This window comes from Pongo pygmaeus, chromosome 5 (genome assembly GCF_028885625.2).
Source record: "Pongo pygmaeus isolate AG05252 chromosome 5, NHGRI_mPonPyg2-v2.0_pri, whole genome shotgun sequence".
NCBI lineage: Eukaryota > Metazoa > Chordata > Mammalia > Primates > Hominidae > Pongo > Pongo pygmaeus.
The window spans coordinates 82,863,887-82,881,296 of record NC_072378.2 but is presented as its reverse complement, the minus strand read 5'-3'; the positions used below and the strand labels follow the sequence as shown (position 1 = coordinate 82,881,296).

General features: G+C 39.9%; 1 protein-coding gene across 2 annotated transcripts in view; it reads left to right on the top strand.

The window, feature by feature from the left end:
- ME1 (malic enzyme 1) overlaps nt 1–17,410 on the top strand; it is a 226,597-nt gene that overhangs the window by 66,773 nt on the left and 142,414 nt on the right. For both annotated transcript variants that reach the window (XM_054492838.2, XM_054492839.2), the window contains exon 4: nt 16,991–17,066. In XM_054492838.2, coding sequence (XP_054348813.1) covers nt 16,991–17,066 — 76 coding nt within the window. The remainder of the gene's footprint in view (nt 1–16,990; nt 17,067–17,410) is intronic.

Sequence of the window (17,410 nt, the reverse complement as noted above, 5' to 3'; positions counted from 1 at the left end):
CCCATTCATCATCCTGTTCTTCATGTAATGACCCACATGACCTGACACTTAACTGTGTGCCTGGAAGTACAAGGAAGAGTGGCAAAAAATTACAGGAGAAAATTCTTTAAAGCATACATATCTATTTTTATTTTAAAAGTAACATTCTGCACATGTATCCCAGAACTTAAAGTATATTAATAATAATAAAGTCTATTTTCTTTGGAAGGAGGATTTCTTCATTCAACTTTCCTGCAGTTCTCTGGTTGCTAGCAAATATTGCAGAGGGAAATGAAAATAAAATGGGAAAATTTTCTATGGCAAGTTCAGGATTGGGAAAGACAGTATCATAGACCCAGAGAATATTGAGTCTCAGCTTACTGAATATTCTAGGTCCAGCTCTTCTTATCTCTAAATTACTGAGTCTCGAGAAGATAACTGACTGTTCCAAGGATTCATAGCCATGACTAAAACTCCTATGCTTATCCAGTGCCTTTCTTAATAAGAAGCCAAAAAATACGATAGGGTCTACTCAGTAAATTGTAATGTGTTAGTTTTGTAAATCAGTGTCGTAAATGGTGAGATCAATGCATGTAGTTATATGGCATTTTAATTTATTATATGATAACATTTGACTCCTTTGAAGTTAGTGGACTAAATGCAACAAAAATTAGAAATGTGGCCATAAAAGTGACCCTAAAAGTAATGTAATTCATAGTTAATATTTAAATCACATGCAAAGCATGTGGAAATATTTAATAGGGAACTAAAACCAAGCTTATTAGTACAAGCATGCCTTGTTTAATTTTTATTCATGTTATTGGTCTTTGCAGATAATTTTTTTTGTTTTTTACAAATTGAAGGTTTGTGGCAATCCTGCATTGGGCAAGTCTATCAGTGCCATTTTCCAATAGCTTGTGTTCACTTGTATCTAGTATCTCTGTGTCACATTTTGATAATTCTCACAATATTTCAAATAATTTTGTTATTATTATAACTTTTATAGTGATCTTATATCTGTAATCAGATCTTTGATGTTAGTATTGTAATTATTCTGGGGTACCATGAACCGCTCCCATATAAGACTGCAAACTTAACCCATAAATATTTGTTTTCCAACTGCCCCACTGACAGCAGTTCTCATCTCCCTTCTCTCGGGCCTATTCCCAGACACACAACAGTGTTGAAATTAACCCAGTTAATAACCCTACAATGGCCTTTAAGTGTTCAGGTGAAAGGAAGAGTCACACATCTCTCAGTTTAAATCAAAATCTGGAAATGATTAAGCTTAGTGAGGAAGGCAAGCTGCAAGCTAGGCCTCTTGTGCCAAACTATTATCCAAGTTGTGAATGCAAAGGAAAACTTCTTGAATGAAATTAAAAGTGCTATTCCAATGAACATACCAATGATAAGAAAGTAAAGCGGCCGTATTGCTGATACGGAGAAAGTTTGAATGGTCTGGGTAGAAGATCAAACCAGCCACAACATTCCCTTTAAGCCAAAGCCTAATCCAGAGCAAGCCCTAACTCTCTTCATTTCTAGGAAGGCTGAGAGAAGTCAGGAAGCTGCAGAAGAAAATGGTGAAGCTAGTAGAGGTTGGTTCATGAGGTTTAAGGAAAGAAACCATCTTTATAACATAAAAGTACAAGGTGAAGAAGCAAGTGCTAAGGCAGAAGCTACAGCAAGTTATCCAGATCTAGCTAAGATCATTGATGAAGGTGGCCACACTAAACAACAGATTTTCAATGGAGACACCGCAGCCTTCTATTGGAAGAAGATGCCATAGGACTTTCATAGCTAGAGAGGAGAATTCAATGCCTGACTTCATAGCTCCAAAGGACAGACTGATTCTCTTGTTAAGGCCAAATGCAGCTGGTGACTTTAAGTTGAAGCCAATGCCTACTTAGCATTTTTAATATCCTAGAGCCCTTAAAAATTATGCTAAATCTACCTTGCCTATAAATGGAACAAGAGTCTGAATGACAGCACATCTGTTTACAGCATGATTTACTGTTTTAAGCCCACTGTTAAGACATACTGCTCAGAAAAAAAAGATTATTTTCAAAATATTACAAAATATTACTGCTCATTGACAATGCACCTTGTCACATAAGAGCTCTGATGGAGATGTACAAGGAGATGAATGTTGTTTTCATGACTGCTAACATCGTCCATTCTGCAGCCTGTGGATTTAGGAGTAATTTTGACTCTCATGTCTTATTATATAAGAAATACGTTTTGTAATACTATAGCTGCCATAGACAGTGATTTGTTTAATGGATCTGGGCAAAGTAAATTGAAAACCTTCTGGAAAGGATTCACTAGTCTAGATGCCATTGAGAACTTTTGTGATTCATGGGATGAGATCAGAATATCAACATTAACAAGAGTTTGGAAGAAGTTGATTTCATCCCTCATAAGTAACTTTGAGGGATTCAAGACTTCAGTGGAAGTCTTTTGATTTCTGGAAACTGCGGCCATCTATGTGTGCTATTTAGATCTGAACTATCAATGCAATGCATTGGTAATTTGGTCACAGAAGTGGCAAGAGAGGTATACAGCAATAACTGGATAGTCCTCTTGTATTGATCATATAGCTCCTCAGTGTCCTTCATCCTAGGATTTTTGCCATAGTGTTTCACCCACTTTTGAGCCAGCTAGAGCCCCAGTCTGATCTGAACTATCTTTCTTTCTTCTTACCTTTATCCTTTCTGTTTCTCCCTGTTTCCTTCTTTTTTGAAGGCAAATTCCTTCTTCACACAAAATTCCTGACTTCAAGAGTTGGTAATCTAGTAGGACAGACATATACGAAAGTGAAAAATTATATGACAATATGATAAGCATCATAGTAGAGAAAAACAGCAGGGTTCTATGGGATTTCTGAGGGATTCCAAACTCAGATTGAGAATGTTGGTCAGGAAATATTTCCAAGAGGAGCTAACACTTGAACTGCCTTTGGTAAGCAATTAGGAGCTAGCCTAGCAGTGAAAAGGAGCTGGAGGTATTGGACAGATGCCTAAATGAATCCTTAAAACATCACTCAGAGTTGGAAACCAGATAGTTCTCAGGCTTAGTTGATCAAATGCCAAGAACAGGGTAGGAACCTTAATGGGAGATGAAGCCAAATTATCTGATATAGCAGAAGCTGAGACAAAGTGGACTTTGAAAATGAGTCCAAGGATTGGAGCAAAGCAAGGATTCCCTAGGCGTTCACTGTTCATTAGAGTAAAAAAGAGAAGAGTTGAACATTGGAGCCTGGAGAATGCCAGCATTTAAGGGGTAAGCAGAAACAAAGAGACTATGAAGAAGACTGAGGAGTAGCCAGAGACTGACAGTGTCAGGGTAAACCGGACTAGAGGACAGAGACACTGACCCTTATTTACTAATACTGTAATGAAGATAATAATTGGGATACAGATGGAAGGAAGTTTATAAGTAGATAGCTAAAAGCTGAATCTCTGTTTATCTTTGGAGCAAATGAAAGTGTACTAATCTATTGAGAGTATAGAGGGGTGGGAGTGAGGGACACGGGAAATATGAAGTAGCTCTTGTGAAGAATCTAAGTATAGCTAGTAAGGAACTCCTGGCCTCAAGTGATCCTCCCATTTTGCCCTCCCAAAGTGCTAGGCTTACAGGCACATGCCACTGCACCCAGCCAACAGTAAATAATTATAGTTTGTTTTTGTGTACCTTACACTAGTTTTTCTGTGTTCCTTGGAGATAACAGCAACAGTCAGGCTGCACCCCTCTCTGCATCATGCTCTTTCATTCTCTCGTTGAAAGGGCTGGGAACCCTGCATGAAATGTTGAAGACTGGGCAGGGTTAAGAACACTCACATAGGGCCAGGTGCAGTGGTTCATGCCTGTAATCCCAGCACTTTGGGAGGCCAAGGCAGGTGGATCACCTGAGCTCAGGAGTTCAAGACCAGCCTGGCCAACAGGGTGAAACCCTATCTCTACTAAAAATACAAAAAATTAGCCGAGGGTGGTGGCAGAAGCCTATAATCCCAGCTACTCAGGAGGCTGAGGCAGGAGAATTGGTTGAACCCAGAAGGTGGAGGTTGCAGTGAGCCAACATCGCGCCGCTGCACTCCAGCCTGGGCAACAAGAGTGATACTTTGTCTCAAAAAAAAGAACACCCACATAGGTTGGTGGCCTGCCTCAGGGTGTGAGGACAAGTGAGGTGACAGGAGAATCTGTGTAGGAGGGCAGTCCAGTGCCAGGTGACAGAGCCCCAGTGGGATGAGGAGGACTTCCAGGTAGGAGAGCTACTTACTTCAGAGATTGGTGTCTGAGTGAGGTGAGTGGGGCATCAATTTGGGGAGGGGAGGCAATTGGTTTCATTCAGGAGGACTGATCAAATAAGTATTAAGCATAATGGAAGCTAGGTTTCTCACTATAAGAAAAAATGAAAACTGAAGGGAGACAACCAGAATGAACCCTGTTGGAAGTATTGCTGCAAATTTATGTTTTCGATAGATAGATAGATAGATAGATAGATGATAGATAGATAGATAGATATGTATATACACACATATTCACATACATATGTATGAAATGTATATGTACCTATATATAGTTTCTAGCTCTGTCCATTGGGTTGGCCTGGAAGCAGCAACACACCTGGATCAGTGAGCACATGGTGGAACACTCACATCTAAATAGCATTCTCTACCAAAAGGAACCAGAACTCCTTAGAAAAATTGCTGACTCCAGGGCTGTGCCAGAGTAAGTAAAAGATGAGTTTCGGATATGTACTGAAAAGTAAGAAAGTGCTTGAAAAATGATCAGTGTATTAGTCAGGGTTCTCTAGAGGGACAGAACTAATGGAACATATATATATAGGGGAGTTTATTAAGTATTAACTCACACAATCACAAGGTCCTACAATAGGCTGTCTGCAGGCTGAGGAGCAAGGAGAGTCAGTCTGAGTTCCAAAGCTGAAGAACTTGGAGTTCAATGTTTGAGGGCAGGAAGTATCCAGCACAACAGAAAGATGTAGGGTAGGGGAGGCTAGGCCAGTCTCTCTTTTCACATTTTTCTGCCTGCTTATATTCTAGCCATGCTGGCAGCTGATTAGATGGTGCCCACCAAGATTAAGGGTGGGTCTGCCTTTCCCAGCCCACTGACTCAAATGTTAATCTCCTTTGGCAACACCCTCACAGACACACCCAGGATCAATACTATGTGTTTTTTAATCCCATCAAGTTGACACTCAGTATTAATCATCACAAGTCCATCCCTTGTCAACTTGAACCCATACGCATCTCCTGAGATCATACATAATCTTCAAATAAAGGCAATAATAAGGTCATAATTATGCTTAACATAATACAACTGTCCTTCCTACAACCAGAAACGCACCAATCCTCAACCCAAATACCGTTACATAAAGTTAACAATACTTAAATGCTGATGTGCAGTTAATAAATCTTATGTCACATGATAAAGGAGGAAGGAAATAAAATGAAGATATTTTCTTAGTACAAGTGTATACATACACAAACATGTTTCTAACAAAAGAAGGAGGAAATATCCATGACAATTACAGTCCTCCTTTCTGCAACTGGTCACGTGGTTGTAGTTGGTATTGATGACTACCTTCTACTACCCATTCTGTATTCCCTTTGCCTTCGGCAAACACCTCAGCAGATCGTAGTTTTTTTCCTGGTGGAGTGACCCAAACCTCCATTCCTCAAGGGTCTGGGTCATGTGTAATCCTGCCTGGATTGGGCTGTTGTAGTTTCTCATTGACCTTAATCACAGGGCATGGTAATACTAAGAGAAGCCCTAATGGATCTCTTGTATTCCATCAATACTCTTCCTTACCTCCATTGTGGAGTAGTAGACTGATTTCATCTTGATAGTCCAGGTCAATCACCCCAGCCAACACTGTTACTCCATTCTTAGCCTGTTGACTTAAAGGTATGAGGAGCCCAAAGTATCTAGGTGGCAATCGTAACTTCCAGTTTAATGGAATCATTGTTGTGTCTCCTGGTGGCAGCATTCCTCCCTCTGGAACTAAGACCTCTAGGCCAGCAGAACGTAATCTTGCGGGAACAGGAAGCAAAAATTTTGCTAGTGGATCACTAGGGATGATGGTGAGTGGTGCCACTTCCACCCCTTGATTCCTGGACTGGTTAACCCTGGCTATGGGAGAAACAGTGCCATATATTGGATGCTGATTCAAAGCATCCATGGCCTTCTGGAGAACTTTACCTCAGCCCTGCAAAGTATTGTCACCTAGTTGGCATTGTAACTGTGACTTCAAAAGGCCGTTTCACCATTCTATCAATCCAGCTGCTTCAGGATGATAGGAAACATGGTAAGACCAGTGAATTCCATGAGCATGAGCCCACTGCCACACTTCTTTAGCCATAAAGTGAGTGCCTTTGTTAGAGGCAATGTATAAGGCATTCTGTGAGTCCACGGATGGTAGTCTTGGCAGAAGCATTGCATGCAGGATAGGCAAACTCATATCCAGAGTAAGTGTCTATTTCAGTGAGGACAAACCTCTGTCCTTTCCATGATGGAAGAAATCCAATATAATCAACTGCCACTAAGTAGCTGGCTGATCACCCCAAGGAATGGCACCATATCGAGGGCTCAGTGTTGCTCTCTGCTGCTGGCAAATTGGGCGCTTAGCAGTGGCCATAGCCAGGTCAGCCTTGGTGAGCGGAAGTCCATGTTGCTGAGCCCATACGTAACCTCCATCCCTGCCACCATGGGTACTTTGTTCATGGGCCCATTGGGTGATGACGGGGTGCCTGGGGAAAGAGGCTGAGTGGTGTCCACAGAACGGGTCATGTCCTATCACTTGATTATTAAAATCCTCTTCTGCTGAGGTCACCCGTTAGTGAGCACTCACATGGGATACAAATATCTTCACAGTTTTGACCACAGAGGTCCATCTACATACCTCTTCCCCAAATTTCTTTGTTACCAATTTTCCAATCATGCTTCTTCCAAGTCCCTGACCATCCAGGAAACCTACAGCCCATGAATCCGTATATAATCGCACATCTGACCATGTCTCCTTTGATGCAAAGTGCACAACCAGTTGCATTGCTTGAAGTTCTGCCCACTGGGAATATTTCCCTTCACTGCTGTCCTTCAGGGATGTCCTAAAAAGGGGCTGTAGTGCTGTAACTGTCCACTTTCGGGTGGTATCTGCATATCGTGCAGAACCACCTGTGAACCAGCCCCTTCTCTTCCTCTGTCAACTGATCATAGGGAACTCCCCATGAGGCCAGCGGTGCAGGCTGGGGGAGAGAAGTCAAGGTGGCAGGAGTGGAGACCGTGGACACGTGAGCCACTTCCTCATGTAACTTACTTGTGCCTTCAGGACCTGCTCAAGCCCAGTCACCTATATACCACTTCCATCTGATGATGGAATGCTGCTGTGCATGGCCCGCTTTATGGCTGCATGGATCAGAAAGCACCCAGTTCATGATAGGCAGTTCAGGTCACATGGTGACTTGATGACCCATAGTCAAATGTTCAGTTTCCACCAAAGCCCAGTAACAGGCCAGGAGCTGTCTCTCAAAAGGAGCTTATTTATCTGCAGAAGATGGCAGGGCCTTGCCCTAAAATCCTAGAGGCCACCACTGTGATTCACCTATGGGGGCTTGCCAAAGGTTCCAAACAGCATCCCTGTCTGCCACTGACACTTCAAGCACCATTGGGTCTGCTGGGTCATATGGCCCAAGTGGCAGAGGAGCTGGCACAGCAGCCTGGACCTGTTGCAGAGCCTTTTCCTGTTCTGGACCCCACTCAAAAGTGGCAGCCTTTCAGGTCACTTGATAAATGGGCTGGAGTAATACACCCAAATGAGGAATGTGTTGCCTCTCAAATCCAAATTGGCCCACTAGGCATTATGCCTTTTTCTTGGTTGTAGGACAGGCCAAATGCAGCAACTTATCCTTCACCTTAGAAGGAATATCTTGACAGTCCCCACACCACTGGATCCCTAGAAATTTTACTGAGGTAGAAGATCCCTGAATTTTAGTTGGATTTATTTCCCATCCTCTGGCACGCAAATATCTCACCAATACATTCAGTGTGTTTGCTACTTCTTACTCACTGGATGCAATCAGCATAATGTCATCAATGTAATGGACCAGTGTCATATCTTGCAGAAGAGAAAAGTGATCAAGGTCTCTCCGAATAAGATTATGATACAAAGCTGGAGAGTTGATAACCCCTGAGGTAGAACAGTAAAGGTATATTGCTGGCCTTGCTAGCTGAAGGCGAATTTCTTCTGGTGGACCTTATGGACAGGAATGGAGAAAAAGGCATTTGCCAAGTCAATGGCGGCATACCAGGAACCAGGAGATGTGTTAATTTGCTCAAGCAATGAAACCACATGTGGTACAGGTACAGCAGCTGCAATTGGAGTCACCACTTGGTTAAGCTTACAATAATCTACTGTCATTCTCTATGATCTATCTGTCTTCTGCACAGGACAAATGGAAGAGTTGAATGGGGATGTGGTAGGAAACAGCACCCCTGCATCTTTCAAATCCTTGATGGTGGCACTAATCTCTGCAATCCCTCCAGGGATGTGATATAGTTTTTGATTTACTATTTAGGTAGAGGCAGCTCTAATGGTTTCCATTTGGACTTTCCTACCATAATAGCCCTCACCCTACCAGTCAGGGAGCCAATGTGGGGGTTCTGCCAGCTGCTAAGTATGTCTATGCCAATTATGCATTTCTGGCACTGGGGAAATAACCATAGGATAAGTCCAGGGACTCACTGTAAGTTGGACCTGAGCTAAAACTCCATTAATTACCTGACCTCCATAAGCCCCTACTTTAACTGGAGGACCACAGTAATGTTTGGGGTCCCCTGGAATCAGCATCAGCTCAGAGCCATTGTCCAGTAGTCCCCAAAATGTCTGATCATTTCCCTTTCCCCATTGCACAGTTACCCTGGTAAAAGGCCAGAAGTCTCCTTGGGGAAGGATGGGAGAAAGATTCACTGCATAAATTGTCAGTAATGTAGTGGCGTCCTTCCTCCAGGGGATCTGGACTCCCCTTCATTCAAGGGATTGTGGGTTTGTAAATTGGCTCAAGTCTGGAAATTGATTGAGGGGTCATGATTCTCTGTTTTTTTAATTCAAATTAGTCTTTTGTCCATTCGACCTAGAAGTTTTCAGATTGTATAGATTAAGTAGGAACGCAGTAGGTTTCCTATCAATTTCACTTCTAGCTCTACACAAGTCAGAATATTCTGATTGCTGCTTTGCCTCTGCCCTCTATTATGGTAGCTCCACCCACCTTGCCTTTGAAGGTTGAGTGTGGCCACTTGGCCCATGCCACTTCAGGATCCAATTATTCTCATTGTATTTAAATTTTGTAGTTGAGTGACTCTAGTTCCCATGTTAGATCTGACATGCAGAGGAAAGTAAATGCAAGGCTTTTCAAAGATGTAGGTGCTGCCCTCACAAATCTGTTTTGCAAGACATTGGTCAAGGGTATATCTTCTGGACCCACCCTACTGGGATGAGTCAGTCTAAAGTGACTAATCCACTCCACCACCCCAATCTCCCTAAGCCTTTGGATCCCTTCCTCTACATTAAACCAAGGCAGATCAGGCATTTCCAGCTCACTCACAGTGGGCAATCTTTTAATCCATATTTCAGCTAACCAAGTAAATAAACTATTAGAACTTTTTGTAACCCCCCGAGCTGCAACATTAAATGTAGAGTTCCTATTTAGTGGCCCCAAATCAATAAATTCAGCCTGATACAACTCTATTTTCCTTCCACCATTATCCCACACCCTTAATATCCACTCCCATGCCTGTTCTCCAGATTTCTGCTGATATAAATTGAAAAACTCAAGCAGTTCTTTTCAAGCGTAACGCACCTCCTCATGGGTCACACTTTCAACCTCACCTCTAGGGGCCTGCCGGGACTTTAGTCTAGTTATAGGTCTAGAAGCAAACAGAGGTGTTGGGGGTGGCTCCTGAGGAGAATCAACATTATCTTGAGTGCCTCTGCCCAGCTGCCGCATCATCTGGGATGTGAAGAGCGCCTCTGCCTGACCGCCCCTGCCTGACCACCCTGTCTGGGAAGTGAGAAGTGCCTCTGCCCGGCTCCTGCCCTGTCTGGGATGTGAGGAGTGCCTCTGACCAGCCGCCCCATCTGGGAAGTGATGTGCCCCTCTGCCCAGCTGCCCACCGTCTGAGAAGTGAGGAGCGCCTCTGCCTGGCTGCTGTGCAACCTTCCAAGTGTGAAGTGACGGCCTTGTGTGTGATCTTTTCTGTCTTCCCCAAGTTTGCATTTTCGACATTAAAGTTTACTTTTTAATTAAAAGTTTAAATTGGAGAATATAAAAAGAAAAAAGAAAAAAGAAAAAAAAACATTATCTTGCCTGGCAGCTGCCTCGGGGAGGCCATCACTGTTGCCTCAGGTAGCGCAGGGTTTATCTCCTCAGACAAAGGTGGAAAGGCTGATGGCAGCATGGGTCCAAGAGGGGATGTTGCCACTACTGGAGATGGGGAAGCTGTTCCTTCTGGCAAAAAGAGTTCATCACAGTTTACAAACTCAGTGTCCCCAGTTTCATCAGGGTCCTCCCACACATCCCCATTCCAAGTTGCATGGTCCCATTCTTTTCCAGTCAATGCCCTCACTTTAACAGTAGACACCTGGCAAGGCTGTGCATGCACCTTTCATTGCAGGTCAGCCACTTGCGCAATAAGAGCTTTTGTCTGTTTTTCCACAATTTCAGCTCTTTCTCTTAGCAGATCTGAGGCTCAGTATATGCTTCTGAAGCCAGGAGATAGAATCTCTGAGTTCATCATTTTCTTTCATAACTTTGTCCACTGAACTTAAGAGCAACCAACCAGCTTTATTATGGTCCTTGGTTCACCACATAGGCTCAAAGGTATTAGGTATAGAGTCACTAAACTCCTTGCCTCTCATGAGTGATGAATCAGGAGTGACAAATGCATTTATTTTGCGTAACAGTGTAAACAGTTCACGCCAAGGACTATTAGTGTTTTCCATGCTATTAGAAATAGAGTCCTTAGCATTTCGTGGTCTAATCATATTAGGCAGCCAACTCCCCAAACCCCAAAACCAATGAAAGAACTCCATCCTTAATATTCTTTTCCACTAGAACCACTCCTTGTACCAAAATCTGTATTAGTCAGGGTTCTCTAGAGGGACAGAACTAAATCTGTATTAGTCAGGGTTCTCTAGAGGGACAGAACTAATGGAATATGTATATATATAGAGAGAGGGGAGTTTATTAAGTATTAACTAACATGATCACAAGGTCTCACAATAGGCCATCTGCAGGCTGAGGAGCAAGGACAGCCAGTCCAAGTTCCAAAGCTGAAGAACTTGGAGTTCGATGTTCAAGGGCAGGAAGCATCCAGCACGGGAGAAAGATGTAGGCTGGGAGGCTAGGCCAGCCTCTCTTTTCACATTTTTCTGCCTGCTTATATTGTAGCCACACTGGCAGCTGATTAGTTTGTGCCCACCCAGATTAAGGGTGGGTCTGCCTTTCCCAGCCCACTGACTCAAATATTAACCTTCCTTGGCAACACCCTCACAGACACACCCAGGATCAATACTTTATATCCTTCAGTCCCATCAAGTTGACACTCAGTATTAACCATCACAATTGGGATATCTCAAAAGCCATAGAAGCCAGCTTGAAGGGCCTCCCTCTGGCAAATCTGGGACAATTTGGCCATCAGATACATTATATTTGCAATAGATTAAAACCTATTGAATAAGATAATAAACCATGAGCCCATACTGATCTGAATAAATTGAAAGTTGGATGAAGAAACAGTATGCTTACAGAGTTTTGAAGAATCCTTTCACAAAATACTTGTTAAATATAAAGGTGAAAAAGAATGACTTTACAGTAAAGAAGCCTGGAGGACACCACTTTAATCAAGTGTTAAATGTTAACATCATCACTAATAGGACCAGTCAGCAATGGTGCCACCTGATAGTAAACAATGAGAAGAAGCCAGCATCACTTCTGTAATATTACTGCAAAAGATGTATAATCTCAATCTAATTATGAGCAAACAACATGCAAACTCAAATAGAGGGACATTCTATAAAAACACTAAATTGTTCATAAGTATCAATGTCGTGAAAGTCAAGGAAAGACTGAGGAAATGTGATTGACCAAAGAGACCTGACAACTAAATGCTGCGCAGCATTTTGAACTACTCTTTATTATGAAGGACAATATTGGAACAACTGGTGAAATGTGAATGAGGTCTGAGGATTAGATGGTAATAATGTGTCAATATTAATTTTCTGGTTAAGATTATGTAGGAGGATATTTTTATTTGTAGGAAATGCATTACATCATTTGGTAGTGATGCGGCATCATGTTGGCTATTTAAATCATAGTTCAGGAAAAAAACCAATTTTATGTAATGTACTTCAAAGAAGAATTCAAAGAATTTACTGCACTTAATGATCATGTTGATCTATGCTTTCTTAACATTTTTTCCCCTTGACTTCTTTTGGCTTCAGAAACACTGGTTGTCTTACCTGTTAGGTCATCTTCTTCTCAAAGGCCATTCTTAGTCACCTTACTCTTTTATTGTGGGTACTAATTTGTAATGTTTTTCCTTGGCCTTCTCTTCTTTCCCCTTTAATAATTTCTTCTATTTCTTTCAACTCTAGGCATATCTATCCTAAATCTGCATCTTTATCCTAGCTATTTCCTGATCTTTAGACCTACATTTTACTTGAAGTTAGCTTCTTTTAGTACTTCTTTTTCTGTCAATCCAGACCTTTGGTATATAACTCAGCGTTGGGTTAACTCTCAGGGCTCACTAATGCATACTCATATTTTGTGAAAAATGTGGGGTTTACTTTTCTTATTTCAAAAGATAGTAAAATTGGCTTCTGTAATGGAACAGAGGGTTATTAAGAAAATTTCAGAATGGCTACTACCTGTACTGATCCAGGATCAGGGTCATAAACTTATCTCCAAAATGAAATACAAGTTTGATTACAGTAGAAAGTTGCATGTTATAAAAAGGTGAATTTTATCTTGATATGAAACAAACTTTTAGGGATATTATCTGAGATAACATGAAGAAGTAAGAATATTATCTCATCTCCCAAATCTGTTTTGAAGGAAGAGGTTATGAGAAAAATTTGAACTATATATATGAAAAAGCGTCCATATTTTAAAATTGTCTCAGTTCTAACATGAAACAAGAACAAAAACAGGAGTATTCTTAGTTGGCATGTTTAAAATTAAACATTTTAAATTGATCAAGAATAACAGGGATGGTGAGAATGTATTCATAATAATTCCATTCATTAAAAAATATTGATAAATACCTTTCTTATTTAAACTTTTTTATTTTATAACTGTATATATGTATATGTTGAAAATTAATGTTTTTATATCCAACTGTATACCAGAAAGTATGAGTCACTTCTGTGCCAAAACACTTTTGGATATCTCATTCGGTTTCTAATTATGAAGACATTTCAGGAAGTATTGCAAATAACTCAAATAGCCCTCCCAAAATGCTTGGTTTTGGTGGGACGTTACAGGTCCTTTATTTGTTGAACTCTCTTCAAAAGTAAAAATTCTTTCTATGAATGAATCTCTACTCAGTGCAAGAGATTACAGGTGGCCAAATGACTCTTCTTCTGAAGCTGAACTAGATATAATAAATATTGGCATTTAATTGGTGTTAATTTTGGTGTAATTTATTGTCTCTCTTATTTAAAAAAATGGTGTTTCCTGAAACCAGTGTTACTTGGAAAACCTTGGCTAACTAACAAGTTCCTGAGAAATATTATTGGATACCCCAAAGCCCTGACTTGACCACTGTGCAAGCTATGCATGTAACAAAATTGCACTTGTACCCCCTAAATTTATACAAATAAAAAATAGCATATTGCCAAGAATGTCTTAATAATTCAACAAAAGTGCCTGCTTTAAAAAGTCCAAAAATATTTTAATTTTATAATTATTTATTGAGATCCTGCTGATTTTATAGGCTCACATTGGACTATGACAGGGATCCAAAAGAAATATATACCTTATAAAGAACTTATAATCAATTTTGAGAAACAAAATACATTCATATGAAACAGCAAGAAAACCATGAAAGGGTATAATGTAGTGTCAGCTTAGTAAGTTAATATTCTTGTTGAGTCAGACAGTCATCAGTAATCTTCCTATAGCACTGACGTAATTTTGGGTTACTTAATGAGTCAGTATTAGTCTGGATTTATTTCATGTTTTCTGTGCTTTATAATATTTGATTATAAAAGCTTTATTTTTCAGCACTGAAGTCAGCACATATTGTTGGATACATACTACTTGCTAGCACACTTATAGGCATCGGGATTACAAATGTAAGCAAAATAGAGATTCTTTGTACTTAAGCACTTTACTGCTTTGTGTGTACATGTACGCTGGGTGATGATGCCAGGGAAGACGCAGACAGTTAACATTTGAATACATAAATAAATAACTCCAGATATTTTTAAGTATTATGAAGGAGATAAAAATGTTGGGGTGGAGGTGCACTGACTACTGTTATCAGAGAAGGCCTGTCTGAGGAGCCAAGATTTTAGCTGAAGATTGAATAATGATAAAGAATTAAGTAGTAGTTAGATTTATAGTTTGGAGCTCAAGGAGAGGTCTAGAGTGATGATAGAAGTTTGAGAGTCATTACTATGAATATGATATTTAAAACCACGAGAGGCCAAGTGCAGTAGCTCACCCCTGTAATCCCAACACTGGGAAGCTGAGGCAGGTGGATCACTTGAGGTCAGGAGTTCAAGACCACCCTGGCAAACATGGTGAAACCCCATCTCATGTCTACTAAAAATACAAAAATTAGCTAGGCGTGGTGGCAGGCGCCTGTAATCCTAGCCACTTGAGAGGCTGAGGCAGGAGAATCGCTTGAACCCAGGAGGCAGAGGCTGCAGTGAGCCAAGATTGTGCCACTGCACTCCAACCTGGGTGACAGAGCGAGACACTTTCAAAAATAAACAACCAACCATGAGAGTGCTTAAGTTACATCAGTGAGTGTAGCTGGAGAAGAGAGGAGTATAGAGCCCTGAAACAGTTCAACATTAAGAAGACAGAGAGGAGGAGGAGGCAGCAAAGGAACCTGAGAAGAAGCAGGTAGTGATTAGGAGGAAACGTAGGCAAATGTGGTATCTCAGCAGCTAGAAAAGAAAGTGTTTCACAAAAGGGAAAACCAACAATGTCAAACAGTCAAGAGGTCAAATGAGATGAGAGTTGAGAGCTGACCTTTGCCTGACCACTTTCTGCTCAAGGAAACAGATTAGAAAAATGGCTCATTTTAGGTCTGGGCAGAACATTTTCAAAACAGACCTGAAACATTTGATCATAACAGAGCAAGGAATCTATCCAAAACTACTATAGACATGTCAAAAGGACTCAGGGGACAGCATGAAGAGTCTTTCACTTGCTCAAGATGAGATAATATGAATATCAATAAGGAAAATAACTATAATGGATTGAAACACATCAAATATGTTTAAATCCGTGAGTTCAAATTGATCAAAAAAAGAAAACCAACAACAAAACCACACACACATACACACAACAACAACAACAACTAAGTGGAAACCTCTGAAGAAATCTAGTTAACCAGCTTTTTAATTTAAAAACTGATAAAGAGAATCAAGCATTTTTCCTTTTTCTATATCAACCATATCCTTGGGTACCCAAATAGTAGATGTGGTGAAATTTCTTTTTAAAGGGGTGTTCCAGTAAATAGATAATGAATGATACAACTGGAATATCACCATTTTGTAATGCCAGATGAATTCATGAATTTAGACATTTAGCAAAATAAGCTACTAACATCACAAAAAGGAATACCAAATATGGTGTGCCTTCTGATAACATCAACCCATGAAATGTCTTGTCCAAAAAAAATTGAACATGAATCTGATTATGCTTCTAGATTCAATTTTCAATTACCAATTTTCCAAGAATACAGAAGAAAGATTAACATGTTAACCTATATCATAGGGATGTAATTAGCCAAATCCGTATTGAGGGAAACTCTACCAGACAAATTAAACAATAGTGCCTATGGAAGGTTTATGATTTGGTGATAAAACAATAAATTAACTATAAAGGATGTGATACCATAAAAGTGAGGATAGTGGTTACACTTAGAAGGGAAGAGTCTTCGGGAGAAAGCCTGGGGATGGGTTTTGGGTAGCTGGCAAGATTCTGTTTAAATGAATATTATGTAGAAAGGTGGTTGTCTTATAACAATTCATTAAGCTGTATGTGGTTCTCTGTATGTGAGTTATATTTAACAATACTAGAGCAAAACTTTTAAATGAGGATAAGGCATTTACATATTTCAAATTCTATTATTTTAATTTGTGAAGTTACTTGTTAAGATTTTGTAGGAAATGGGAGGGGCAAGCAGTGTTAAAGACTTGAGAGTAAATAACAGAGTTGTAAACGGCAACTAAGATCACAAATCAAAGAAATCAAGTGAGCTCCACATGAAAGAACTGCTCAGCATTAGTCAGTCACTTCAGCCATCTCTAACACATGTTCTCATCTTCATGTCGAAAATGGATTAGGTGGAATATACATTGGAAATACCTGTTTACAGATGCTTCATGTTGCTTTTCAAAGTGCTTTTGTATATATTATATCATGACAGATTCTAAATGAATTTGTGAGTGGAACTGATAATGGTATCTAAATTCTCTGTGCATAAAAATAGTGAATGTTTATTAATTTAAAAATATTTTAAAATATCTAAGAGAACAAATCTCCCTTTATTGTAGATGTCAATATATTATTTCAAGTAATTTCTCCCTTACTTATAAGAATTCCTGCCCCTTATTTGTTTAAGGAAATAATGTCCACTAGTTTGATAAAAATTGAGATAAATTAAATTCTTGTTTGAAAAAAATTTTAAGATATTCATGATAGTTTGACAGGCCTGAAGTAAATGTAAACTACTCCTTTTTTTTTTTTTTTTTCTGCAGAGGTCTCTTTATTAGTATCCACGATCGAGGGCATATTGCTTCAGTTCTCAACGCATGGCCAGAAGATGTCATCAAGGTAAATTATCATGTTTTTCCACTATAGCAAATTTTTTCTTTTTTCTGCCCCATAAAACAGTTTAAAATATACTGACAATTCTCATGATAATAGGTAGCATTCATTAGCTTTTCTAGTGAATATCACCTAATTTATGTCCCTTTGATTTTTACATAGTGGGTTAATTTTATTCTGATGCCATTTAGATACTAAGTTTTCCTATTATTTCTATCTAATTTCTTAGTACCTCCATTCTAAGTAATGATAAATGTTGAATATGTTATAGCATCTGAATTTCTTTAAGCAAACCCGTAAATTCTATTTGTTGTGTTTAATTATCCACTTAGAGGAATCCAAGTAGGCAA